The 27,867-nt window shown below is 40.9% G+C and overlaps 1 protein-coding gene across 1 annotated transcript; it reads right to left on the reverse strand.

Moving 5' to 3' along the window:
• Nucleotides 1–149: 149 nt before the first annotated feature.
• On the reverse strand, nucleotides 150–27,667 carry LOC135500529 (pinopsin-like). Its single transcript, XM_064792050.1, has 2 exons — nucleotides 25,949–27,667; nucleotides 150–1,654 (listed from the first exon to the last, which is right to left on the reverse strand). The coding sequence occupies exons 1-2, from the start codon at nucleotides 26,810–26,812 to the stop codon at nucleotides 1,202–1,204; spliced, it is 1,317 nt and encodes a 438-aa protein (XP_064648120.1). The 5' UTR covers nucleotides 26,813–27,667; the 3' UTR covers nucleotides 150–1,201.
• Between the last annotated feature and the right edge of the window lie 200 nt (nucleotides 27,668–27,867).

Consider the following 27,867-nt stretch of genomic DNA (forward strand, 5'->3'; position numbering starts at 1 on the left):
GTAACCCTTTGCAAGAATTGACTACCGGTACGTGTAAAAGAAACCATTCTGAACGTCTAGAGGTATCTCTCGTCAGCCTCCGAATATACTGAAGTCCAAGGTGACGGCGCAGTGGAGTAAAAACCTCAAGTTTTGAAGAAACACAGTAGTTAATGATAATTCGTTTTTAATTTTCAATATTCGTACAACATGTTATAATCTGAGTATTTCTATGAAACAACATACACCCAACTGTATAACTCTACATGCAGAATGTCCCAACATAGTGTCTGTTTTATATCCAAAAACTTTAAAGGAAATTATTCCAAGACTATAGTTCAAATGGCTAGACTGTAGCTCCAATGACTGGACTGTGGTTTTAATGACAGGACTAATGACAAGGCTAGATGGATTGATTCTGTCAAATTTCCTTAACAAAAGTTATTAGTATAAAATTATGATGATACAACAATCACATAGACTCTCTCATAAAACTACACAAAGGACAATATCTAGAAATGTGCCTCCCTTGAAATACCAGTGGAACCACCTACTAAGAAGAAGAGGAACTATCGCGTACCGGCAAAGTTGATAGTTCATCTTCTCTCTTGTGAGGAGACCACATTTTCTGATATACATGTATCTAATTGTCCTATAACCCTCAGAAATACCAAGACTGACATAGTTATTTTGTACAGCCTGTAATTATAACAGTTACAACACATTCTACATGTATCATGTTTCCCTGTCAATATTGGATACTAGCTCAACACTTCTATTTGATGCCGCTAGGGCATTTTTAAACCACAGTAATAGCATATACTAATCTTTACAGAAAGGCTTCCCTTTTGAATAAAATACTTGCTACATGCACTTCCAGTACGGTCATTGATGAAAACAAATGATTTCTTCTTTATATGCAACCAATGTTGTCCATAAAGAAAAGACTGTCAACATAGCGTTGTCATGGCTATAAATGAACTGACTATATCAGTATTGTCTGTTACCATGGTAACAAATACTGGTGATTTTGTTACCATGGCCATGGGTTTGTTCCCATAATCAGGAATCATAACAACAAAGTAACAACTATGGTTACCAAAGTTACAAAACATAAATATTGTTTTTAATTAAAACGATGGCAGAAACACTTTATTTCACAATTTCATAAAAACAAAGTCTGTTACCATGGTAACATGAGATTCTCGTAGCCAATGAAGCATCAGCAAGCAGTGTCACTGCGACAGCAACTACTGCCAAGGCCATCAGAATGTTGACAGTTACCTCCATTGCCTGTTTTATTTAGGTCAACAATCAGTGGGGATTTCTGCTCTTTCTTTGGCTGATATTTTTTCAAAATGTCCTCGGCCTTTGCTTGAGATATGTTTCCCTTCTTCCCATAGCTCGATATTGATGTCGTCATCAGCGGTTTCGTCACGCTGGATGATGATATCCGTCGATGGCGCGAACTGTCTGAATCATGGTCGTCTTCGTAGTTACACTGCCTGCAAGCGAAAACCAGGCACAGTAATCGACGTATGTCATCGCGGTATGGCTTCATCATGGCGGCGAAAACAATCGGGTTGAACACAGAGACAAAGAAAGTAAGATAGCCTGCGACCATGGCGGCGATTGGGTTGATTATGCCCGTCGAGCGCGAGATACTTTGCCAAACCTGAAACGAGAGGAAATGGAATATGAAATATAGATGGCGCTGGTGTACTTGGCAATGCATCAGCATTGAAAACAATTGAACACCAGTGATAACTGCAAGAAGCCTGAACGAGAAAAAAGTTGATTAGTTGTAGACATCGATGAAACTGAACTCTTGATTAATCCGCGTATTGACAAAAATATCTGAAAGAGAAATAACCAAGACAATGACAGGATTAATGTCAAAAGGTCAAGGACAAAAGTCGTATCACAAGATCAAGGTGGGTTTAAATAAACAAATGCAAAGATTCCAGTCCATTCATACGTTTCGTATAATTGGTACTTTTTCAATGAATGACTTTACAAATTTGGTCAACCAGGTTAAATCACAAGATCAAGGTCATTCAGTAACATAAGGTCATGCCACCACTGAGGATGTGGTTACACACCAGACAGGTCACGTGTACTGTATTGGCTTGAGACCAGAAAGACTATGTTGAAAACGCCAGCTGGTGGAGCTGATACAGGGAAGGGTTCGGAGATGGTGATTACAATCCGATCATTCGGCTTAATGTGTCGGGTTTCCATGCCATCAACAGCCACATCACTGCATTACGGCGGACCTGACGCCTCGATGAGCTAACTCACTAAGCAGGCCATGTTGGCCCGAAATCAATTGGTTGCTTAGAATCGTGCTGATGTGGTGTCGGCAGATGGTTACGCTGGAATTCCGCCTCCAACTGGTTCACTCATATTCTAGTAGACGGAGAAGCATGTTGTGCACCGGCTGCAACGGTGTCAATGATTTAACCATTACTTGTCGATACAACATCCACTGGGCTGATGCTAGGATGTTTGACGGCTTTTGAGTTTTGATATGTTCTTATGCTTGGTCTGGGCTATTCAGAAACAGGAAGTAAAACAGGCCATCACCACACAGAGTTTGGGTAAACTGAGTCTAAATGAGAAAACCCGCGGAGATCACATACTTTCCATTGAGTCCTCCTGTTCACCCATCACGGGGCTGATATCAGTTTTTTTATATCAGTCTTGCCGGAGAGTTTTGCACTTGCATCCATTGGTGCTCTGGCATCATCTCGGAACCCATACAGCAGCCCACTGTTTATGTCGAGTTTGGATGAGACAAAGGCGGAGACTTTTGAGGTCCCTGATCCGACCGATCTTGTGCAAGCACAATCACAGTCGCACAGCACGACGGAAAAAAATATCATTCACAATTCTTAGCTCATGACTCAATTTTATAGCTTTCTAAGTCATTCCGTTACAATTTCTATTCCCTTGATTCCATTACTGATATTCAGAGTTTAGCTGGTGATCAGAATGGAATCGGCAGAAAAAATGTGACGTTATAATTCTCGCATATCATTCTTGAAACAGTAAGAAGCTTTGCCCTATTATCTGATAGTACGGGAGAACTGTTCATAGTACTGTTTGGGGTACAAAAGGTTTGATCGAAAGATCTACCCTGTGTGCCAGGCCGAGTTAGACACGGGAATCAGGCATATTGTGAGCTCAATGGCTAATTAGAGACCAATTAATCCTCTTTTTATTTGATACAAGTTCACTGTTATTAATTGGCTAACTACTCCTTTTACTAATTACTATACAGTTTATATTATGATTAATTAGTCACTGATTTGCAGATCAATTCACAATATGCCTCAAATCTCTGTGGAGTTAGAAGCCACTTGTCACGTACGAGTCACATGTTGCCACTTAAAGGGGGACAATCGACAGGAGCCAGATAGCCACCAATAGGGGTCTCTTCTGTCACTACATTTCAAATATTCTCCTTTGTCAAGGAATGTATTCAATGCTGAATCAGACACAACCATGTCACTTAACTGTAAAAGATAAGCACCTGAAGATGGCCAATTAGGCCCCCAGGTTCATGCCATATCTCCCGATTTCTCGCGTCAGAGTGTCGAAAGTAGAACATTATTCTTCAAACTGGAAACCTTAACTGACAGAAACATTCACACGTACATGGTTCTGTGACTTATGTCGCAAATTAACTTCCGACTCGTGACTGACGACGGAAATGACTTGCCTTAAACATTGGTAATAACGGAGCAACAGCGATTGCATTTATGGTGTTGATCCTGCACTTCGCGGACCTTAGAGGCAACATTATAGCCAATTACAGTATCCAGACTGACCTATTTGCCCCTGGCAAAACCTCTGGTAAGGTCACCAACTTGATAAGGTCACCAACTAGGAAGAAAAGACAACGCCGAGTTAGTGACTAAACATAATATTGACCTATCACGTATTGATTTCATCAGAACTTCTAAGAATAATCAATGGTTTTCTAGTCTTCCTTGCTATGCCTTTCCGAGAGGGGCCAACCTAAGTTTAATCATGACATCAAAACAGCGAATGCAATCGTTCATTTCCTTTAATAATGAGTCCACCAGTGGCCGAGTCCGGTGACACAGTCGACAGGTTTGTTTATTTTGTTTGATACTGTGCAAACCAATCACTTGGGTATAAGTGAGTTATTTCATTTGAACAGTTTCGGTCGTGTTGGTTTAGGTCATTCTTGTAAGAACAGATGGTCATGTTACAAGACTCTATTTTATTTAAAGTAAGTCCAGAACCTTGAAAGTACCTTTCCTCAATCTGTGTCTTAATGTAGTTTAACTGGTTGGTTATGGCATAAATTGCCTGGTTCATTGGTTGCGATGATTATTAGGATGCACTCTACCTTTGCTTAAAGTGCGTGGAAGGCGACTATTAGCCGTAAAGATTATAATTATTTTCTAGTCTGATAAACTTAGTGCTTTTTCTGCTACTGAACTGCTCTAATGTCTCTTGAAGAAAAGTAATGTCTTTGAAGCTGACACGAAACTGTTATTGTCCATGTCTGTAAGATGTTCCAAGATATCAAATAGATTCTTCCTTGCTTAGCCAGCATTGAGATGACTGAGCACAGTCATAGACCAAGTTGGATAATTACCTCCGAACCAAAGCCGTCCTCTAACATTCGGATCACTATTTTAACGATAAAGCTAATAAATACTCGCGTCTCAACGAAATCAATGTTTAGATTTGTGCTGCGAGGAAGCGAGAAGAAATAATTACCTCCCTTGAGAATTGCCACCAGATATCTTTAGGTTTTATTGATTCGGCGTCAGTGCATTAATTTCTGAATTAGATGCGACCTGAGTGAGTTGAGTTAAATGCTGGTTAGCCAAAAGCATAAATGATAAGGTGACGTTTAACTGGTTTGTCTCTGTTAGTGTTAGCATACAAGCTGCAGCTTCGGGAGTACCCTTCCCTAGGACCCATAAGTTCGAAGAATAGGCCCGTTTTAGGAGACCTGATACCAGCAGTTCAGCCATGACACTCGTCTTGACATGAGCAGCCTTGCCCAACCCACAGGTCAAAGAACAAGCCGGGATGTAACCTGTTACCAATGCCGTTCTGTCACGACTCTCATTCTGCTCGGGGCATATCTACCAGAATACCAGACCAAGATCAATCGCGACAATCACCTTTATACGGATGCAGCTTTGTCAAAGATTGTCACCCAGACATCTGTATTTAGTTCAAACAACAAAATCTTTGAGGTTGCTTATTAACAGTGTGCCCGTCAAAATCATGATCTCAATATGACTTCATATGGCATCATCATATTGATACGTGTTAATCATGAGGTTGGTCTAAATAATAAGACAAGCACGAGGCCACTGCCATAGTCTGGAAGCCCTGAAAGAAGGTAACAATCATCTATCTCTTCAGTGTCACCTTAAAGGCCTGCGCAAACGAACAAGTTTAGTCCCCTTTACCGGCAAAGGGGTTTTGACGATATGAAGAGTGATTGCAATCGTCGGCCACCTTCTAACCACAAACATCATGTCGCTGTGGCTCCGTCTAAGGACAAAACAACTAAAATCACCCGTTCGCACAGCCATGATTTAACATGTTCTTTCTTGAGAAACCTTGGTTGTAGTCTTGAGGTACCAGACACAACACATCTCAGTTTAACACTATTGGTACAGTCATAAGTGAGTACGTCTCTACACAAGGTGTTGAACTCAAAATGGCCTGCTTACGCTGTTGTACCATGACTACTGGACTACGCAAGGCAATCACATCCTGCCTCTCAAGTAGCAAGTGCCAATATTGCCAATGGCGTGCAGACGAAAATTTAATATAATTTTGGATGTAAATTGAAAGCGCCATGATGTCCATAGTAGCCATTAAAGATGCTAGAGAACCTATGATTGATGTTAGCTTCTGTATCCCCTTAATTGCTTTGTACTAATAATGGATTAGAAAATAACGAGTATCACTGGAAAAGCAAGCCAAGTCATCAATTATCCCTTACCACTTTGATAAACTGTTTGTCCCTGAAGATTATAACTTTTAAGGAACTGAAGCCAAGATAAACTCCAGCTCTGATCAGCCTTTCAGTGTCTCAGTCAATAGCCCACCAGAGTTGATATTATAACATACCAATTAATTGGATATCAATTGGGCATTTCAGCCAAGTTGTATCATTCGCCCGACCTTATCTTCATAGTCTCACTAGTCTGGTTATAGCAATAACAGTGAAGGCATTCTGAAACAAGCCTGAAAGCTTTCTCATGTTATTGGCTTATTGCTACTAAAACAGAACAACAGATGGTGGCGAATGGTTCACAAGCACCACGCTTATCTGATGCAATTTCTTCGCCCATTCAGGCCCTACCACCTGTGTTAGAAAACGACAGTTCCAACGCAGAGGGTTATGATGATTTTAGGAAATCTCCTTCATCGAGCTGATACCGTTACTGGACATGCAAGATAGACCAATCAGAAATCTCGTTACAAACGGGTGCAAATCTGAATGTTCGGCTTGACAAATTGTGTGCCTAACAATTCAAATGGGGCATGCCAACGATTCAAATTGTATCAATTGACACTTGAAAGTACACAAAATCGATATCAGGAGCCTTTTCAGCAAAAATGTTAGTTTCGACTGATGAAAGGAAGAAAGTTAGATTTGTGACGAACAACCTGGACTGCTAATGCACGGAAATAAGCACAGGAGCCCTCTCAGCTGTTAGTCATACGTCCAGCATGAAGACGTTCAGTGCAAGCCAAACATGAAAGGCTGTGCATGTACCGTCGAACAAGAATGTTCGGTACATGTTCTGGAAAAGAAATCTAAGCCATCTTTCCTGTGCTACAAGAATCTGCGGAAAAAACATGAGCAGTATAGCGTGGCAGATCTATTGAGCAGGTATCGGCCACCTGGTTGCGGTGGAGAATGTTTGACACGGGCGCTTTACATCGGTGAACATCTTACAAGTTCAAATACCTGATTCATCTCAATACCCGTTCATGTAGTTAAGTTTGAAAGTGGACCGTGAAGGTCATCAACGCTTATACTGACATCAATGATTCTCTCACTTGTCCCCTTGAACACAGCCTCATTAGTACTGAGTCTTCGTCGACGTAAATCTGAGAGACAAGGATTTCGTGATCCACCAAAATAAAATTTCTAGTTTAGATATGCTCTTGAATTGCAATCTAACAGTTATTAATTGGCCTGATTTCTCCGGAATTCGGTTGCAATCACTCTGTATCGGGAGATGGCACATCGAGAAGAGAAAGAACACACCAAACAGAGACCAAGTACATCCAAACGAGACATAGTGCAACATGGTCCTTCCCAGCAGATAAACAACATAGAGCCACGGTAAATCCGTATGACATTTGTCACATCTTTACAAGTCTTCGTCACTGTCAGGTGACGCCATCTGAGCTAAGATATTGGAACTAGGCACTTGCCTAAAATAAAACTTTTTTGCAACTATACCATTCCGTCCACCGCCGATGAGCTTTTCCTGTTTTCCTGTAGGCAACAATTTACACCTGGAACCCCAAACCAGCTCCAGCAGATCCGTCATCCATCAAGTCAATGCAAGCAGTATATACTGCAGATTGTCAAGGTATATACCACTGAACAGACCAGTGTTTATCATTCCAGTTTCAAATAATACCATGGGCTACGGATAACAACCGGGTTAAATGTTAGAAGAAAAACGAAAGCATCTGTGGAAATTTGTTCAAGGCGTCAGCTTCCGAGAAATACAACCTCAAAAACGTGTTGAAAACAACAACCAGAATGAAATCGGTGAACTCAGAGGATCCTTTTGAGTTGAAAAGATATTGAGACAGCCGAGTTTTGTAAATTTTAAAGACATTTGTTTTGGCCTTTGCTTGTTATTAATTGTCTGATCCTCGGGTGGATGGATCTTCTGTGACACAACTAGCAGGCTGAGTACTGGTGAGATGAAAATAAGGGACCTACGGCAAATTGTGGTTAACTTGGCGCTGGAAGGGGCACTCGGAGAAGTGGGCATAATATAAGGGGGGAACATGGCGTGATAAGAACTGGTTTCAACACCTGTTCAGTACAATCCACTCCCTGCCCAGAACTGCTTGACTTAGAATAGAAATCATTAATTTTCCTAACAAGCACATTTTCCTCACAGCGTGAATTCCTCTGCAGGATGAGAATGGATACTCTTGGTGCTGATGCTTCAATAAGCCTTCAATTCCTTGGGGAGGATTTATTTACTGTCCATAACGCAATGCAATCACCAACAACAATTTCCTATCACAATTATTCATAAATATATTAATGCCTGGGTGGGCTAGGTGAAAAGCAACATGTAATAAATTTTTACTTTTATGAACAATTTCTGTGATGAACAATTGAAATCAATAAGTTTACAGGATTTACTTTGTCGGTTGTTACACTGTAAACTTGTTAAAGTAGACTGTAGGTAAGAAGGAGGTGGGTCAGATTAAATTACATAAAGTTGCAGATAGGGGACACTACTCTCTCACAGTACAACCCAATTACTAATGATAGTATGAGGAATTCGATTATAGCTGAACCAAACCCAATCCAGGTTCCTTTTTACAGTGCATGATAGTCACTTGAAGATCCAGTGCATAAGTAAAGAGTGCATATTTTGCTGTAGGGCAAACAATATTAAGGATTCCACAGAAACTATACAGCAATCAACAAGCCGTACACAACTCCGATAGTATAGGCCTACTGCACTCCAAACTGAGTGGGCTTTCTCTCCAAGTGGATATGTGGGGCCAACTATTCACAACACCTGATGGTAAATAAATAACCTAAGTGAAAAATTGCGTTCACAAGATTCCCATATGTTCCCTGAAATGGCAGGAAGACTAGCAGTGTTAACGGGAAGTGTTGACGGATTAACATTGCGATTCTCCATCCCTTTACCTCCGAGTGTTCACCTCAGTGTAGACGTGTTCCAAATGCAAGTTCCTTTTCTGGTTACAATTAGTAAATGGCAGTTGAAGAGAAAATGGATTGACATGAATTGACTGTTCAAGATGCTCAGGGCCTATTTTATCATTTTAATATGTAACCTGCAGCTTGAAGAAATTGTCTACCGTGCAGTTTGTATGGTCTATGCTACACTTTATTTTATTTTGGCCCAGATAAATAGAATACACACCATTTTAGTGTAGTTATTATGATAGAAAATTAGCTGAAACTTGGATTAACATGTTTGATATCAGTCTATTACGCAGAACTGTTGAACTATATATCCAGTACCTACATGTACTTAAACAATTGGAAATTTTCAATTCAAAGTTCTATCTTCAAGTTACCGAATGAAAAGAGTACAGTAGCTGTTGAAGGCAACCAACGGGTTAAAATCAGATATTGAGTGTAGAGCCTGAACTAGGTGAAGAAGTTTTGCAATGTCTGGCTAGTAATTAGCTGGAAAGACTCTGACAGAGTTTGCTTGTTATGAACTATGCGAGGAGAATGCCCACGCTAACTTCATTATATTAACCAACCAAGAAGGAATGTCCGCCAGGTTCATATAGGCTAATAATGACTTTCTGTATATATACTAATTTCTTGGGTCTTTCCTCTGCAAAATGTATTTCAGTTATAGTGTAAACAAAACAATTTAAAAAACAAGTTTGCTAACTTGAGACATGTTTCATTCCTTTACCATTCGCAAAAGTTGCAATTTCACAAAACCACAAAATAAATGGCTGCTATTTCTGTGTTTACAGTGTATATACCTGCTGGCCTGTACATTGAATGACAGAATGTAGGGAATGTGCTCTCATAAATAGGTCGGGGAAGCACGAAAGTAATCTATCTAAACAAATCTTCTTACGAATATTTCTTTTCCAAAGAATACACGCATTTCTTTCCAATGATTTTTTCGCAATGGCGGTGATATACTCCAGTATATTTCTGACATCTTTGCCACTAATACAAGGTTGTTATGCATCAAAGCTATTAGCGCTGGTTTACTTTTTATCTCTCGGAAATGATGAGGTATTATACGCTGACATAAAATTAATAAAGATTACTAACACAACAATACAACGATGGTTCCATTTACCTGTCTGATAACTCATCCAATCCAATCCAATTGAATAAAGATAAGCCCCAGCGTAGCATTCTCATCAAGCATGAGGGGGGGGGGGGTTGCGGTGTACATGATTTGGCATCCTTAACCCAAGGATTTTGGTAATTGTTTTCTAATGACAGTTGCATCAGACTCCTGTGGTGATCGGAGTGTGTTGTAAACAATGATATGACCATTCGTTGGAAAGCTGCTGATGAGCACTTTCCACTTTCCTGTGAGGATCGAAAGGGTATTTCAAGGCATTATCAGAAATCAATAAGAGCATTTAACTTTCAAACTAATTAATTAGGCTGGTAAATTCATGATAAATTGATCACAAACTAGCCATTCATTATTCATATTTAGACAAGGACACATCAATTACGAGCAATACTAATCAAGTGTTATAAAGCACGTCTGAAGTAATAGGAAATTGAATTATTGAGAAGTAAACATGATACAAGAATGCAAGAAGCCTACAGCAACAGACGAAAGATGTGAGGCGCGTTTGTAGATATTGTCTCAGACCACCCTGGTTATCGGCGGCACTTGGTTAATGAAATTATTTTAGAAACAGGAGTGATGAAGACTTGGGGTGTGGAGGATGTGGGGGATTGTAGGGTCTATGGCGGGCCCCAAGACCCTCAAAATGGGCTGCTTTTTCATATTTTCATCTCGAATGATGACTGGATGCAGTATTCGTAGAAACATGTGTCGTCCAACGACTTAAAATGTTGTCAAAATACAGTTGTGTCCACCAACTCAAGTAACAAAGCTGAGATGGAATAAACTAATACGATTACGAAATTACCAGATTGAAATGACAATCCAATTTAAAGCAAATAACTCAGCTGTCAGTTTAGATGAGTGATTAAATACCCCGCGGCAAGCCCAAAGATGGCCACTGTTATATAGCAAGACAGAAACTTGATGACGCGATTACTTCTGGTGAAAAAGATCTCCAGATTTTGCAAAATCGATTCTAATTAGAAATTGTAACTAATTACATTTTCGAGTATCAATCCATGAACAAGTTTACAAGTGTTCGATTCTGACGAGATAACGATCTTAATCAAGGCGACCCCCAGGCAACTCAGTCGAAGTAGTTTTAAATGAACACTTCACTTGAAGAGTCTTATCACAAAAAGTGAAATACATGTGTATGCCAAATCCAACTCTGTAGACCACGAAAAGTGTGTAAAAACCCTTCTTTCCATGAAACGGCGCAGGTTTCGGTTCCGCCACGGAAGTCCACACATAGCCTGAGTGTGCTATTCTTCTTCCTGACAAGAAAGATCGCAGAGACATGGTTACTCTTACTCAGTACAACGATGCCCTTCTGGAGTAGTGTCTGGACTTCTTGGATTAACAGAGGAGGGATCCTCCGATATGGTTGCCCTACAGGAACCTCATCCGTGGCATTTGTTAGATGTTAAGTAAAGTAATTATTTCTTTTGCATTTGATTTTTTCGATGTTTTCTAGCAGGAATTTTTTTCCAAACATAATTGAATTTGTTTGAAACTGCAATATGAAGCATCCTTGCCCAACAAATCACCTAACATAAAGTAGAAGTTCCCTCCGACACCATAATGCCTATTCCAATATTCACTTTCATTCAGGTATGCAAGCAATGATCTCGAAGCGTGTTTATCCAGGATGGAGTAACGTTAACACAGAATAACGCCCCAGGTACCCCATGTGAGTTACTCTTATGACTAACAAACAAGGATAAGCTAATTACCTTCAAGTTACCACTGTAGTCATAAAAGTTTCCCATCTTTTTATTTTTGTGGTGTACAGTATAATATATTCTCCATCTATATATAGGCTAGAAGACTTAGAAAACTGCTCTCCAGCAACACTTTCTCTACAAGGAAATAGCTTCGACCAGAAGCTGTCCTCGGTTAATTTTGAAAGAATTTCACTGGGACGTTTCCCAAAGGTTAACAGAAACAGCTTTCTTACCTCATGAGTTTATTATTACATGTACTTCTGGCTGGTACTGTAAAACCTAATACATTATCACCTTGGATGGTGGTGGAAAGGAGATAGCAAAGTTGTGCTTCTATCCTGTGAGATAGCAGATAATGTTAACACAGCCTAGCAATCAAGGTGGCCGTGATTTACTGTTTTGACTTAATGCTAGCCTGAACCAATTATTTATCATCCTGGCTGAACTCACCTATGAGGCTCACGCAGAGAAGGGCATACCATGCAAGCCTCTGCTCTACAGAAGCCGTTGATAATGTTACAGCCACTTGCAACAAATCAATGTTAAAGATTTGGGTTTATTTTCTGATATCATCTACAGTTGAGGTTATCATTCCCCCTGACACATTCAACAGTGTTGATCCCGAAACTTTTCACAGTGAAACTCAGAAGTGCTGCTAAATCACCCTTAGCAACTTTAGCAACTCTGACCAGTACCCGTTGATACAAATTGGTGGAGAGCAAGTGAGACAAAGAGACTTACCTAGAGTCTCCCCCGCGTATGGGGTTTGAGTCAGGGACACCTTCACTGCTAGTGGATAGACCAACTTGACTACTATTGCTCCTGAGGGTGGCAAGGAGATTGAGTCAATCTCATCAGCAAAACTTTTATCTTGTTTTATACAATTTCATGCTATTGCCCGAGCCAGCTCAACAAGTGGGAGCTTATCCCGGATTCTGTAAAAATTAAGCAACTAGGAGTACAACTCCCCCTGGATAGGATGCCAATCTATCGCAGGCCAACTTCTGAGGCAAGCCGGGTGCTTATTTATACTCCTGGGGTTAAGGGAAGAGATGTAAGGTTAAGCATCTTGCTACACGATACTGAGGTCAAACAGTGATGTTCCTTTTGAGAGTCGAACATGTATAGTCGCCTGATTGTAAGTCCAGCGCTCTTACCGCCACCCCTGATCTCCCTAATCTAAAAGTTAATGGAAAAGTATTTTTCAACAAGGATGATGGAAGTCATTGCAATTTGCTTCTTCATGATAATTCATCATTCAACCCTCAACTTTTACTTGGCTTTTGACCATTGCTTATTTACCATTCGCACCATTTCACGGTCATTTCAGGCCACTTTATTTACGATATCCTCGACGGTGGAAATGCTTGCACTTTGCCCGTCCAATCGCCTTAACATCGTCGTTCATGTGATCTATCGGTGGCCAACACGGGGGTTAGTGATTTAGCGGGGAGTTAGCAACGGATACAGATATCCATAGTGTTCTTTGAGAGGAATGAAAGATATCGCTTAGTTTATGGTCCATTTGCTCGGCAATTGAGGAGATGGCCATCCATGGAAAGGTGAAGAGGTATTAAGAAGGGATGGTGAGGTTTGTACTGCAATTACCTTTTGCTACCACCAGGAATTGTAATAGGCAAGGAATGAATGTCTGGCTAACTATACTCAGCCTCCTTTTACGCCTTTTAAAAGACGTCATGTCTATGTAAAGACTGTGGACGGAGATATCCAATCCTCAGAAAACTTTTTCGATGGCCTGGCCGGACGAATAAAGCTCCTTGTGTGAACTTTATGGTAACGAATGCATCATTGCAGACTCTTTTCATTCCCAATTGAGAAATGTCTATCACGACTGATAGTCTTCGGAACACTTACAATGAGCATCATGTAACAGGACTTTCCTATGTCCGAGACAGTTGTAACTAGACAACAACTCGAACAAAACATCTCAACATTTGTCAAATAATTGTAAATTTTAAATAAGAGTATAAGTGGTTTGCCTGTCAGAGGCACGTATTCACAAGAGTTATTACTATTCATGCCGTGATTAGTTCCTTGAAATGTCTCCCTCCAGACCAAGGAGAGTGTTTTCTCCCCCTCAGGCGCCAAAGTAAATAAACGTTAAACGATCATTCTTGGATCACGCGAACGTGATGAATGACTAGCTATTCACGAGATTAGGATCAATCGACAAGATCGCGTCATAGCTGGAACTTTCATATCAATCTGACAAATAGTGTCAAAGAGTCCAATATAGAAGAGTCCGGTGATTAATAGCTCCAGTCATGAAGGGATAATCCGCTGGCAGCATTGATTTGTGATCGTGTCCTTTAGTATCTCAGGAAAGTTGTCCTTCTTGTTGCCTCCCAACTGATGATGGCAATGTCTTTTGCAAAGTAAACGGTAGGAAATGAAAAGTTAAAAAAGTTGTTTGTAATTCTGATTCCTCCCTTCTTATGTTTTCACCCTAATTTGGGCTTGTCCAACATTAGCTGCATGTAATTGATAGCTGCATGTAATTGATAGCCCTGATATAGCTGTCTCCATCAACTCGGAAGCCCCGTGCTCATGTGAGACCCGCGTCTTTGCCGTGTGTAGACAAACCCGACACGCGCTTTCATCAATTCAAAATTACCTGGCGAAATGTCTGTTGACACGATGACATAAAAAGATATCATCTGTTTGGCCAGTGTCGAAAGGGCGAACGATGGATCAACCATCAATGGACCAAACATGATTGATAGAGCTCATTGAGCTAAAAAATATGAAGCTTTTGAGTCCGTTTGAAAACTTAGACTAACAGTCAGTCAACCAATTACGAATCATCTCAGAGCTATTGATAACAGCTTTCTGCATCATTAGCCAATAAAATCATCAGATCAGTTGGCTTGTTATGATTCACCAACCTGGTAATGGAGTCATTGAATGCAAGTGAGATGTTACCAGCTTCATTAGACACATGTAGGTGATCAGACAGATTTCATTATTCTGGCCAATTAAACCAAAGTTATTCATAAACAAGGATTCTTTCCAACAAATCTGTTCTAATTTTCTCATGCCAGTTTTGAGCAAACTTACAAGTTTCGCCTGTTGGCTTGGCTACAATGTTTTAACCTGGCTTGCCCTGAAGGTAATGAATACATCAACTATTTCTTCTGATATATGATTAGCTTACATTTCAACAACAAAGTTAACGATGAAGTTACATCAGTATATTGCACCACGAGTTTGGTACCATTCCTCCTGAGTGGCTTGGGGGAGTGAGCTTCTGAAAATGACCCACTTAGGTATTCCATCATCATTCTTTGCCATGTGTTCTGTCAGGTTTTGTCACTAACGTTGGCGTTAACTTTACTTCACGTTGGTCTATTGGCTAAACTGAAGTAGATAACCCCAAGTTAACGCCAGTCTTAAGTGACAATACATGTATTTGTTTTAAACAACAGGGACACAATAGTGCAGTGATTGCACTCTTTCACATGATAAACCAGCTATAGTTTCAGTTAATCTTGCCATGTGTTTCATCTTGTTACCTTTCCTAATGAGGCAATTGATAGCAACCTCATATAAATGGTCTCAATGTCCGATTGTGGCAGGAACCACCTTGTGGATTCAACATCAGATCCCTCAACAGATCTAACATACTTTTCAAATTAAACGGACCAATCAGAAAGTGCAATCTGGTTCATTTTTGTCTAATTGGATGTGACCGAGATTACATTCTAAACCAAAGACACACTAACCCAGATAGACGTCTTTGCCTACAATCTGCTCCAGAGTAATGCCCCCAGGCAGCCTCTACACTTTCTCTATTCATTAGACAGCACCGCATCAGTGATATCCCTCCTGGTCCTACCTCATGTTTTATGATAATCTAATGACCTTGCCTGCATCATAGGAGACGTTCTGCTCGACACAGTTACAGATGTTTGGTCCAAAACACTTTTTGGGACAATCTTGTTTGAGATCCTGGTAAAGATGTACAACAACCTCAACAGACGTAGAGCAAACTGCCTCAAGTAAACAACATCATATCAATCATGTAACGTTGCCCATAACGGCGGACCGTAGGGACGGTCGTGGTGAAATTACCATCCATAATAATCACCTCCATTACCCCAATAGCAGATGTAACGTCAGCATCAGCAGTTACCGCAAATGCGCCACGTTTGTGGACGATCGTTTTCTTCGAATGATTTGTTGTAATTTGTCCACTATTGCCCGGTGCTTGTAGCGGCAAAGTTATTCTTGGGTAATCATGATAGTTAGAATGTCAACACACAACAGATTATGTTAACCAACTGAGAATATGGCGCAATTACAGAAGGGCGATAGAGTGGAGCTCCGAGATGTTGGTTGGCTACGGCTTTCTATGACGTCATTTGTGGCAATGACGTAATGTCAAGCACTGCCTCATGACCAATCTCCCAATGAGAGGACATGCTGCATGTGCCGCATCTTAAACCGGAAGAGACCAACCGAAAGAGGCCAACTGTACGTTGTACAGTGCAAGTATCACTTAGAAACTGTTACCAATAGCGAGGCTAGGAGATTGGGCTCGTCTAATGACGAATTCAACCGAAATATCCGTCTGCCGTAGCGAACTGGTTAACCGTTCAAAATTTTTTGGGAAAACTGGTCACAGCTAGCCATCAAAATAAAATATAAATGCATGCCATCACCAGATTGGGGCGATAAATCTTGATTCTATGTGTTGATGTAGGCCCCTTGGGATGCGCAGCATGAATGGTCAGTAACATCAATCCCGGTGATGAAATTTCTACAAATATGGGATGTTTGCTCAATCTAGTTAACGTTTGCTTGCTTGACCAGAATCATGTTTACATGTGCTGGAAATGTCTGCTACAATAACTTTGTTTTGTTTCTGATGGACTTATTTAATTTGTCACCACGTAGTGGCGTATTAGAACAATATTGCCGGGAGAAGACAACAGTTGGTAGTTCAATAACAACAGATCTCCAGCTCATGTAAAGCCCATGCTAAGTCCCTATTGAGCTGCGATTATTTAGAGTTCACGTTTTCACATGTAACGTGTTGTGGTTCACTTTTCATGTGTGACATGGAGAACGGACCAGTCATTTCCAAAGAGCGGGCTACATACGACTCACGAGATCACTTTTCCCCTCAAGTCATATTTTCAAATCTGAGTCAGTAATAGGGAAAGACGTTGGCAGGAAGCTAGGACATAATATTTCGGAAAATATTTTGAGCAAAACCACTAAGAATGTTGACTTAAACACTAAAAGGAGGATGACTCTAAGACTGATTTTGAGAAAGATTACTTTAAATTCATGAATAATGCTTTCTACGGAAAGACTTGTGAGAACATAAGGAACTGGATGGAAATGAATTGGTATCAGACGGTGAGAGAGCCAAAAGTATCATGGCCAATCCCAGGTTTTCATCAATTTGCATATTTGACGAACATAATGCTGCTATTAGCATGAGGAAAACAACCATGAAATTTAACAAACCGTTCCAAACCGTTCCTTCAGGAAGACCACCATCCAAGACTTCAAAACATTCCAAACCAAAACAGCCAACATATCTTGGTAAAAGACCAATGGATCGCTGATCAGTCACAGTGATGACAACCGTCGGGTGCCGTAATAAATCTCGCCTGAATCGTTCCACTGATTGCCAAACGATATGTGCGAGCATATGCGGACCATAACACCAATAATGGAGAGGATGGTGATGGTTGTTAGTAACAATAACACTAAAACGGCCACAGGATACGCCGGAACTGACCGCTGGCATGTCTCAACTTTTGATCACTCAAGAAGCTTGCAAACTTTTATCGATTCTTAACTTTTCTGATTCTGTAGAATCTGGTGATGGAATCTTTGGCATGGAAGTTGACTGGGCAGCGGACAGCTTAGTAATAACGCCCGCCGTTTTTAATTTCGTCGTTGATCCATTACGACCGTCACTTGATTTGCAAATCACTAGCCCAGAAATCAAACTTTGAAGAAATCAGTCAGTAGTTAATGCACGGCAGCCCATAAAGAGAGTGACATTTTAGTACACCGTGACACATATGTAAACCCAGCGGTGACGTCACTGAACCGTAATAATGATCCGCCATGGCAAAAAGGAGTTCAAACAAACAGTACAGACTACTCATTTGATATTTATATTGTATCAGGATGCTCTCATTTTTCATGGAAGAAAATGACCATAACCACCGGAATAGACCTTTGATATTTGTTAACTCGTGACAATTACCAGCGAAACAAGACGTGAACTCCGGCCTTATTATCAAAGTGCCAGCAGAGGTAGCTAAACCTGATGAACGGTTTCAAAGTGCAGACCGGATCTACCTGAGGACAACATCCTACCACATCAAATCGTCAACAATGAAATGTCCCGGAAAGGGCCAGATACATGGATCATCCTGTACATCGTGATATACGTGCGTTTTTTAAGTTCAAGGTTCAAAGTCACGTACGTGTAATCGTTCTTCATGACACTACTGACTGAAACTAACGGAAGCTTTCAGATTTCGTACTTGTGCTTCTGACTCGAATATCATACCTTAATTTCCTGTGGAGGCGTCATGGTAGGAGTTCTTTCCATTTACAGTGCCAAAACATCAAAAAACAGATGATTGAAGGATCAGAAGGAAACACTTCCTTTATATCATTGATAGGGGTGATCATTTTCTAACATAAGGTTTTGCCAACAATCAGCTCATGCAACTGTTCATGACATTGCCGAGTCCGACCTGTCCGGAAGGTGAAGACGTCACAAGACAACTGTAGGTGGCCGCTGGAGGTTGACCTGATAGGTCCAGCCTATTTCGTGACACTCATTGAAATATAAAATTCCCTGATGCTTTGAGAGGAGAAGCAGAATGTTTGATAACTTGCGCTGCGCCTACACGTGTAACACAGCGTTTATGTCACAACTAGCGCCCGTGGCTCCTGGCTGAAGTTATCAATTCGCCGAGCAAGTTTCTTCGGGATAAAATGGGTGACGATTTCTAAAAAGATGACAGAAAGCATTTTCAACTCGGACTTGCAATGTCATTTCTACCTTGTCTAAAGCTTGATGTTTTCTAGATATATGACATATTTGCATCGTCATCCACACACTCGCATCATGATACCTTTGGCCCTTGGATGATCTGACCAAGCTGTTATATACTGTTTCCAATGAGGCCGGCCAATCATGGATCACTTGGCTGGATCTGCCACGGGTGATCATTAGATGACGATCAAACTGCAGCCCTGTCAAACAGGAAATGAATTGTGTTCCTCTAAGGAAAATATGGTAATTGGGAACGATAAGTGGAGGCTTGTCGGTGAGATTGCACCACATTATGGAAATGACAGCCAAGGTTTTATTCTCAAACCCATTTAGTGCTCATAGCAGTTCTACGATACTTGTTCGGTATGGAGGGGATCAAGAATGGATTCAAGTGTTGATCTGTCTCTTGTGTTCCACGCCAATTCAAAGTCAGGATCCAGTTATCAGGAAATGTGAATCTGTAAGGCAATCCCAAATTGTTCAAAGAAAGCGAGCCTTGCTGAGCTTTAAGACAATAACAAACTGGTTGTTCAATGAAAGGTCAAACGTGTTAATCAGGGGAATGTTTTCGTTAGTTGGATTTCAGATGTTGAAATACCAGCATGGTATTACCAGTTATTCACCCGCAATGCCAAAAGATTTCTTCGTGATCAGTGTTGTGATTCAAATTATCATACAAGTTACCCGCTGCCAGATAAAGATAATAGACTCGTTGGAACCCTTTCTTGCTGGTCAAATTCATGCCGAAAGCACTTAAGAGGGTTGAAAGGCACACTCTTCGCTCCGCAATTTCGACCAGCCACAGGGGTTGTCGGAAAGTCAGTTTTTGACTCTTGCCTATGCCCAGCAGCCCGTAAACGGCATATGAATATGAAACACCACGCTGAGGCTTGAGTTATGTAGGATTTACGTTGTCCCGTGTCATGATTCACTTTTCACGAGTTAACTGACTTAGGCTTGAAACAAGACGTGAAGGTGAAAAGTGACATCGTGAATCGTATGTAGCCCGCGCTTCGGAAATGACTTGTTCGTTCTTCATGTCACGCATGAAAAGTGAACAGTGAGATGTTACATGTGAAAACGTGTATATGATCACAGCCTGAGGGGAGGGAGTTGAGGGAGACACGGAAACGTTTAGTAGTCGTGGTTGTCTTCAGTTTTACCAGACGTCGATATATTATCATTGTATTATGGTGCACCTCGGGTTCCACTACAATTAAAACGAACCGACATATAATTATGTAACCACATATTAATACATTTAGTGACCTGTCAGATACAGTCCGCATGGGACAAAAGATTATATGTCTTCCTGGCGAATCACTAATTGCCTTGGATTCGTAGACGACTTATTACCTCATGACATGAGAAAGCTTTCAGCAGAAACCAAGTCTTTTCCAGAACAGTCCCCTCTCGGGACGCCGACACGAATCGAGACCTTAAACAGGGCCCATCCCGACTTTGTAAAAAAGTCACTCATTCACGCTTAGCAGTGATCATCTCGTGACACGTTTTAAATGTTCCTTTTTTGGGGCAGCAACGCGCTTACCAGTTTAGCTTGGCGATTTCAAAAAGCCGCTTCAGCAGGGAAACGCCCAGACAGATCATCTGTTGTTTCTCATGCTTCTGTTCATCACTCTTGTCCGAAATTACCATTCGAGACAGAAGATGGTCATCCAGATAAAAATGATGCAGGAAATTACGGAGATCTAACGACAAAAAGATACATGTGATTACATCCTCTCTGTCGTCTCAAGAAACAGTCGATACGTGGATGGACTTGTTGATGACAGTAGTCAGAGAAACACATGTAAAGTGGGTTCATTCTCCCATAGCTGGCATTTGGGTCGTTTCGTAAATACTCGCACACAGTCATGTTGATTATTGTGGCCATCATTCTGCACTCGCGAAATAAAAGTTAATGCTGCGAATATTCTCTGTTTCACGGTATGTGTGACTGATGTCATCTTGGTGGGATAGAGTTTTGGTTTATAAGCAATGAATACGGAGTGGTGTGTATCTGCAGTTGTTGGTAAATAGCGCCACCATCCAAAAGTATGAACAGTTGATATGTTGCGTGCTGTTTCTCTCATGGTTGTTTTCATTACACGAGTTTCCATCCCAAAGGGTGACTTTTGATTGAAGTGCATCTGTGCTTTACGTTTGATTGGCTCAATTGACTCTGTGCAGGACACATGATGGGTGTTGATAGGTCCATTAGTATAAGCCAAAATAGCTAACCACGAGCACCCCAACTACATTATACTCCATTTTATCTAATTATCTAATTAGTAATGATTGATGTCAATCAGAGCTGTGCCTCATGTTGATTTCTCTGAGGTTTTTATCAACCGTGCACTCTGGATCTACACTCGTTGTTGTGTAAAAACATACTGGCAACTGTTATTATTTTCACATGTTAAACGTGTCACTGTTTTTTCATGCGGGACTTGAAGAACGAATAGGTAATCTCCTAAGAGCGGGCTACATATAATTGACGAGGTCACGTTTCACCCTCACGTCGTGTTTTCAAGCTGAATTCAGTGAACTAGTAACAAGTGAATCATGACAACGTGACAACGTGAACTCTATCTAACACCAGCTTTGTGATACTGAAAGACAGAATATCCACATGTGGTGAATTTGAATCCTGGCATACCTGGTTTGGTCAGCCTTTTGACCTAGACCGATCATGCTGTAGTGAGTAGTGTATCAGTTCCATGATAAAGCGTGCCATTGAAAAAGGTTGTGACTGGTGTAATTACCCTTGTCCCCACTTCATGCAGCTCTCTCCCAGACATTTATTCCGTTCTTCTAAAGTCAGGGCACACAGCAGCCAGTGGTTCATGACATAACCGCTGTTGGCTGTCAAATGCAGCACATAAACAAGCCAACACAGGATGTGATCAAACTAATTAGACAGATTTTCTGGACATATATTTTTAAGGAGAGAAGATTTGAAGCAAGAACCAAGCGTTGCCTGGGCTGCACTCTCTTCAGTAGACAGAGCATATCATCAGCTCATCGTCACACGGTTTAGGACCCTTCCAGATTCCGACCAGTAGACCATTCCTGCCTCAGGCTGCCCAAGAAATCCAATTCTAGTGCTTGTCAATTTGCAGTGTCATTTCCCCTTTAAATGTGTATGAAATTTCTATCCACCATTAGATTTGTATAGATTGCTACTTCCTGCTGATTGAAAGAAAGACTTGCCGTTCAGATCCATATTGCTATTGTCTTAGATATATCTGTATCTCCAGCCATGATTTGCACTTAACGCCCAGTTGAACTATTGATTCTAAAATCTAAGCAGATTCTGAAGTGGCTGCTTGTCACAAAGCACCAACCACAAAAGGAACATGACATATGGCGTGCTGGGTCGCGTTGAACTCATTGGCAAAAAGGAGAGTACCCCCTACACATCACTTATTAATTTCATTTAAGGTAAACTTTTACAGTTATAGCCCTGGTACAATTATATTACCTACAGGGTAGAAAAACAGCTGGAAGTTCACATTCATGCACTCATACTGGCTCTGTATAGTAGATTCTACTACCTGCGTCTGTGAAATTTACACAGCTTAGGCCCAAGACTGCAACAGAACCGAACCATAGGGGTTCATTACCACTAATTGAGAAATTTCATTAGGCCTAAACAATGTAGGCCAAACGTGTGTTCTTTCTACATTTCTTAACGAATAGCTTACTGTACCTCGGAACATAGGTTGTGGTAAATATGTTGTAAGCAGGTGATCATTAGGAGAGACTCATCCAGAACTCAGGTTTCTCTGAATGGTTGAGTCACAGGACTAGATATCACTGAAAAACATGTGTGTGGAGTCTCCTCAAGCTTTAGCATAAGACCTACATACCAAGGATAAGGAAATAGCCCAGCTTTACTTTGACATGATGGAAAGAACTATGATCTTACGTTGGCCTGCAGTTCTGTGCATAAGAACATCAGTTACCAGTTATTGTGTTCCACTTTATTTTTACGATTAGCGAAAATTTTGAAAAAAGTTGAAAAATGCATGTTTTTCATTTTGACGGATTTTGAGATTTATTTGCAAATTTGTTTGAATAAAACACACGCACAAATTAAACGATCTACAACACTAACAGTAGACACTATTCCCAAAAGGTGGAAGTTTACCTTCCCAGACGATAGCCTGGATCTAAGTTTGAAATATCGTATGGAAAATCATGATTAAATGTTGGTTGGTTCAATGTAATTTGATTAACTTTGCAGCCATTTTTCTTGTCATAGCCTATCTCAATAGGTTGCTAGGAGGGCTCTTGATGGTTGTTACCACGCTGCGAGCAATACCTTTTCTTACACAACCCATTACAGATAATTACAGTACTCCAATATAACGCTCTATGTCTAATACAAGTAATTTACCCATAATTTTCCCATAAAATGCCGCTAACACATAATTTGGGAATGCCACTTTCTCCCATTTGTATATCCTGTAAACTTCCCAAGCTATTTTTTTATATAAATGGCAATAAAACTAAAACTGACCAATTCGGTCATCATAGATCACAACCCTAGGCCATTATATTTCATCTCATCACAGTTTCCATGTTTGAAGAAGCTAGTTAACGGACCTAAAAAGTGGGTCAGTATTTTTCCTACTCTTTTTCTCCATTCTTTATCGGAATTTCTCGAATTTAGTATTTTTCCCTTCCCTGATCTATCAACTAATTTCTTGTACGTTTTACTACTGCTGTTTACTAGTTGCCGTTGTGATATTGACGCTGTCATGCTGTTTGTTTGTCCTCGGGAAATAAGCAATGATTGCCCAGAAGAAAGCATTTTCCATTCAAGACCCTTATTAAATTGGTTTAGTTTGTTCATTGCCATTATCAACTCCTACAATACCATGTAGAGCTGGCATTTAAAAATGCATGATTTCAGTCATCATCTGAGAAGAATTCATTCAAAAACTTCTCAACATTTTCCGTAATTTTTCTCAATTTGTCTTTTATATATCACACTCGTCATCTTCATACTCAGCTGGCGCACCATGAGGGACAGATATCAATTCTTTTCCACTGAAAGCCATGGAAACAGTTAATTGCCTTACACGACAAAACAGAAAAGAAGAGAGGAGAACTGTGACTGCTGTTCTTGATCCAAAATGCTGGTGATCCAACATGCTGTATGAAAAATGCACACATGCGCGTAAATGGACCAATCATTCGCTTGGCAGCGTTAGCATTATAATGTGAACATCCAACCCAAACAAAAGCAAACTCTGTGTTTGGTGATGTTTGCAAACAAATATTGAGAGAAGTTTGCTGGTGAAGACAGGCTTAAGTTACCAGAAAGGTGCCGAATACCATGAAATAGATAAATACATGTAAAAATGAAACAAAATGCGATGTAATGTATCATAAAAGGCCTACGCATTCCAGTTGGAATAATCATAGATCTAAACTGGCATAGAATTCTTATTTGTATCATTTACAAAGGTCAGACTAACAGAAACAGAGAAAATTGGGCTAAGTATACATCTTTGCTTGGAAATATTAGGCCGACAGGCAGAGAGTGCAATCATTACGCTGAGAAGGGAAAAGAGAAATTGTTTGGTTCTCTCTGAAATAAAAGCAGTGTGCTGTTATGTTAGTATGCCAAACTTGTAAGGCTGATTTTATACAGGGTTCCTGTTGTCACTTGTCATGATTTACTTGTCACGAGTACGGAATTAGTCTACGACGCGAGGGTGAAAAGCGACCTCGTGAATCGTATGCAGCCCGCTCTTTGGAAATGACTAGTCTTGTTCGTTCTTCATGTCACGCATGAAAAATAAACAGTAGTGACACGTTACATGTGAAAACTTGAACTCTATATAAAGTAATCACAGTCTTATGGACCTCTCAGTCAACTCTGTAGCCAAAAGAGCGGCTGGGGTACCACTCTTTTCTCTTAGGCTCGTTTATCATCTTTGATTCAGCTTCTTACTGAGATCAAAAGGTCCGGTCCGAATCGACCATGACCTACGAAGTATTTCATAAAACAAATGAAGGTACCCTTCACCTGTGCTGACTTACTTGCCTCCAGCACATGCAGTGTGACATGGCCTGGCCCAACTGCTGAACTCATTCAACTTGCAAGGAAAACGGAAGCAGAGATAAGCTTGATGAGTGTCAACTGGCAACTTGATCTCAGAATGACCTTTTAAGACAATTGATTCCATATGGTTTACCATTGATTAGGAAATTGTTATTAGTTGATGGCCTACATTATAATTAGACTGGTTTGCTGATTGCATGCATGATAGCCTGTCCCGATCATGCTAAATAGGTCAGTGCTTATGCCTTAACGAGTTGCATTGGTAGGCAAAGGCTGTCGTTTGACTCTTGAACCAGAGTGTTGTTGACAGTTTTTGACAATTAACAACGAATCAACTCCCCATCTGTGGTTGTGACATGATAATGGATGTTTGAAGTATGGGATGTCATGACAGCCACAGTCTGATAAGAAAACTGTATAAGTGGCTGATCTGGAATCAGGCCGATCCTTTTAAGAAACAAGTGCAGTCTGTTTTTTATGTATCCATATGTATCAATAATCAGACGTATTCCCCAACATATCAAGAAAAATAATGACGATAAGAGTCAAATTTGTCATTTTTACTTATTTTTTCAAAGAATTTTATGAACACGTGAGGGCGCCTGTCTTATTTTCGCCACTGATATACCAAAAGTATTATGTAAAATACACAAACCAGGGACGAAAATACGAACGTTTTATAAAGTATAAGAGGCACATGCTCGTTCATTGTTACCAGGGCAACCACAGATTGATGGCAACTCAAGTCATTGAACTCTAGTCATTTTATAGCAGTCACCAAGGCAACTATGTAACTATGAGCTACTTTTTCTAGAACTGGAAAGGAAAGTAAACAAGTAAGAGATCACCATGGTGACAATACCTAATGACCATCTGAAAACAAAGGTTGAAATTTGACGTTGCCATGGTAACCAAATATAACAAATCTGTATAGTCACCAAAAGGGCCATACTTTTCGGTAGGGAGAGGACTCTGCGACATCTTGACTGTGATCATCGTCTAAAATTGTACTTACCACAAAAGGTCCCCAGCAGATAACTTGGACTGTTGCTATGGCAACCACACCCATTGAGAAATTGCGCTCCATCCGTTTGAGGATTGCTGTGTGCCGCTTGCTCTGGGCGTGAAGGGAGTATATTGTCCCGGCTGTGCACGTGATGATGACCAGGAGCATGACAGACTGCGTCGCGAATATCATAATTGGACTAACGCTCGCGAGGCCCGTTGTGTGCCAATCGTAACTGCAGATAGCACCACTGGCATGAAATGAAATACAACCGAGTCTCGTGAAGGGAAGTGCCGAGATAACTGTCGAAAATAACACAACGCCGAGGAAAATGTGCATCCAAAGTTTTGTACGTTCCAAATGAGGTTTGAAGCTTAGTGGGCGCGATGTTGCACCATATCGCACAATTGCTAAAAGAGTCACAATAAACGCGGAGAGGATATAGAAAAAGTTTCCGGCGTAAGCCATTAGCATACATGTAAAGTATCCTCCCAGCCACTGGCCTTTCACTTGTGCAGCAATGTGAATTGGGTACACGAATAATGCCTGGAGAAAATCTGAAGACGCCAATGAAAATAGATAAATTGTTGAACCATTTCTTGTATCTTTTCGTCGACGGAGAATGTTCCCAACGACCAACAGTGACATGAAGTTCCCCATAATTGTCAACAGTCCCACCGTCGATGCGATGCTGAATTGCGTATTGTCAACTTTAACTGGATGTGAGAAGTTCAGCGTGGCGCACTGGTCCTGGGAGGAGGGCTGCAACCCTTTCCCTGTCCCGTTACTGGTGCCATTTCCACTGAACATCTCATGGGCGATGGTGTAGTTTATCGGCACTCCCATACTGTCAGGGCTTCCCGTCTGAGCCATCTGCGTCTTCTCAGTCCCAGTCCGATATGAATGAGAAGATCGGATGCAGGAAGATCCCTCTGATTTAGGTCCTCTTCTGGTGACTTAATTGAAAGAGATGCCGGGCATCAAAAATCAAACATCACATGAGACCGCCATCATGACTCAGGGAAGTGACATGACAGGAAAGTGAAAGTGACAAAAACGTCCCCTGTCCTAGTACAGGAATGAGAACTCGACCTAGGAGATCATCAGTACTTACGAAAATCACTGACAACTGAATATTTTCAGTTCTTTGCTCTATCTACTCGTAATCCTAGATACAAATGTGAATTTCACGCGGCACAGCAGAGAAGTCTGCATGTGGCTATGTACATTTCTCAAACTTAGCCTATTTACAGTTGGAATGCACAAGTGTTGCCTACAGTTCACATATATACCTATTTACACAAAGAGAAAAACCAAGATTTAACGACTCACTTGATACCTGATATCCAACAGTATCAATAATTTAACATGTGTTTCAAACGGCCTCAATTGATAAAATTCCAATAGATAACGGAATCACTTTGTCGACACACAGCCGGTCGGCAAAGGTGAAAGACTTAAAGGCAGATCCCCCACGATTGCGATAATACGGTCCATAACAACCATCTAAGCAGCAGCAGCAACTCCTCTCCGCTACTGAACTGTCCCAAAAAACTGGACAAAAGCAAGGGTTCCCGCGTGCCGTTGCCGTGGCCAAGCGCGCCAAAACTTTTGCGGGAAAACGATCTGAGGTACAGTTAAACAAAAGTTTCCAGCGAATGGTTTTGAACAACTTGTACCCTCACTGCCTGACCTCAGCGGATGATACGTGTTGCAATCGGTAGATATACTGGTATACCAGCTCAGACTGTGTCCGGCAAGAGACAAAGTATGATTGTTGCGAGCGCCCCAAGAGTGAAGTTATGGAACTGAATTCTGAAGACTGGCAACTGACCTGCTGATGCGACAGAAGATGCAGACACATGTCTTTTAGGAGTGAAATTAGCATGAAAACAAGGCTACTTGACTGTTAGAAGACGGTCGGACTC

Source organism: Lineus longissimus, chromosome 16 (genome assembly GCF_910592395.1).
Source record: "Lineus longissimus chromosome 16, tnLinLong1.2, whole genome shotgun sequence".
Taxonomy (NCBI): domain Eukaryota; kingdom Metazoa; phylum Nemertea; class Pilidiophora; order Heteronemertea; family Lineidae; genus Lineus; species Lineus longissimus.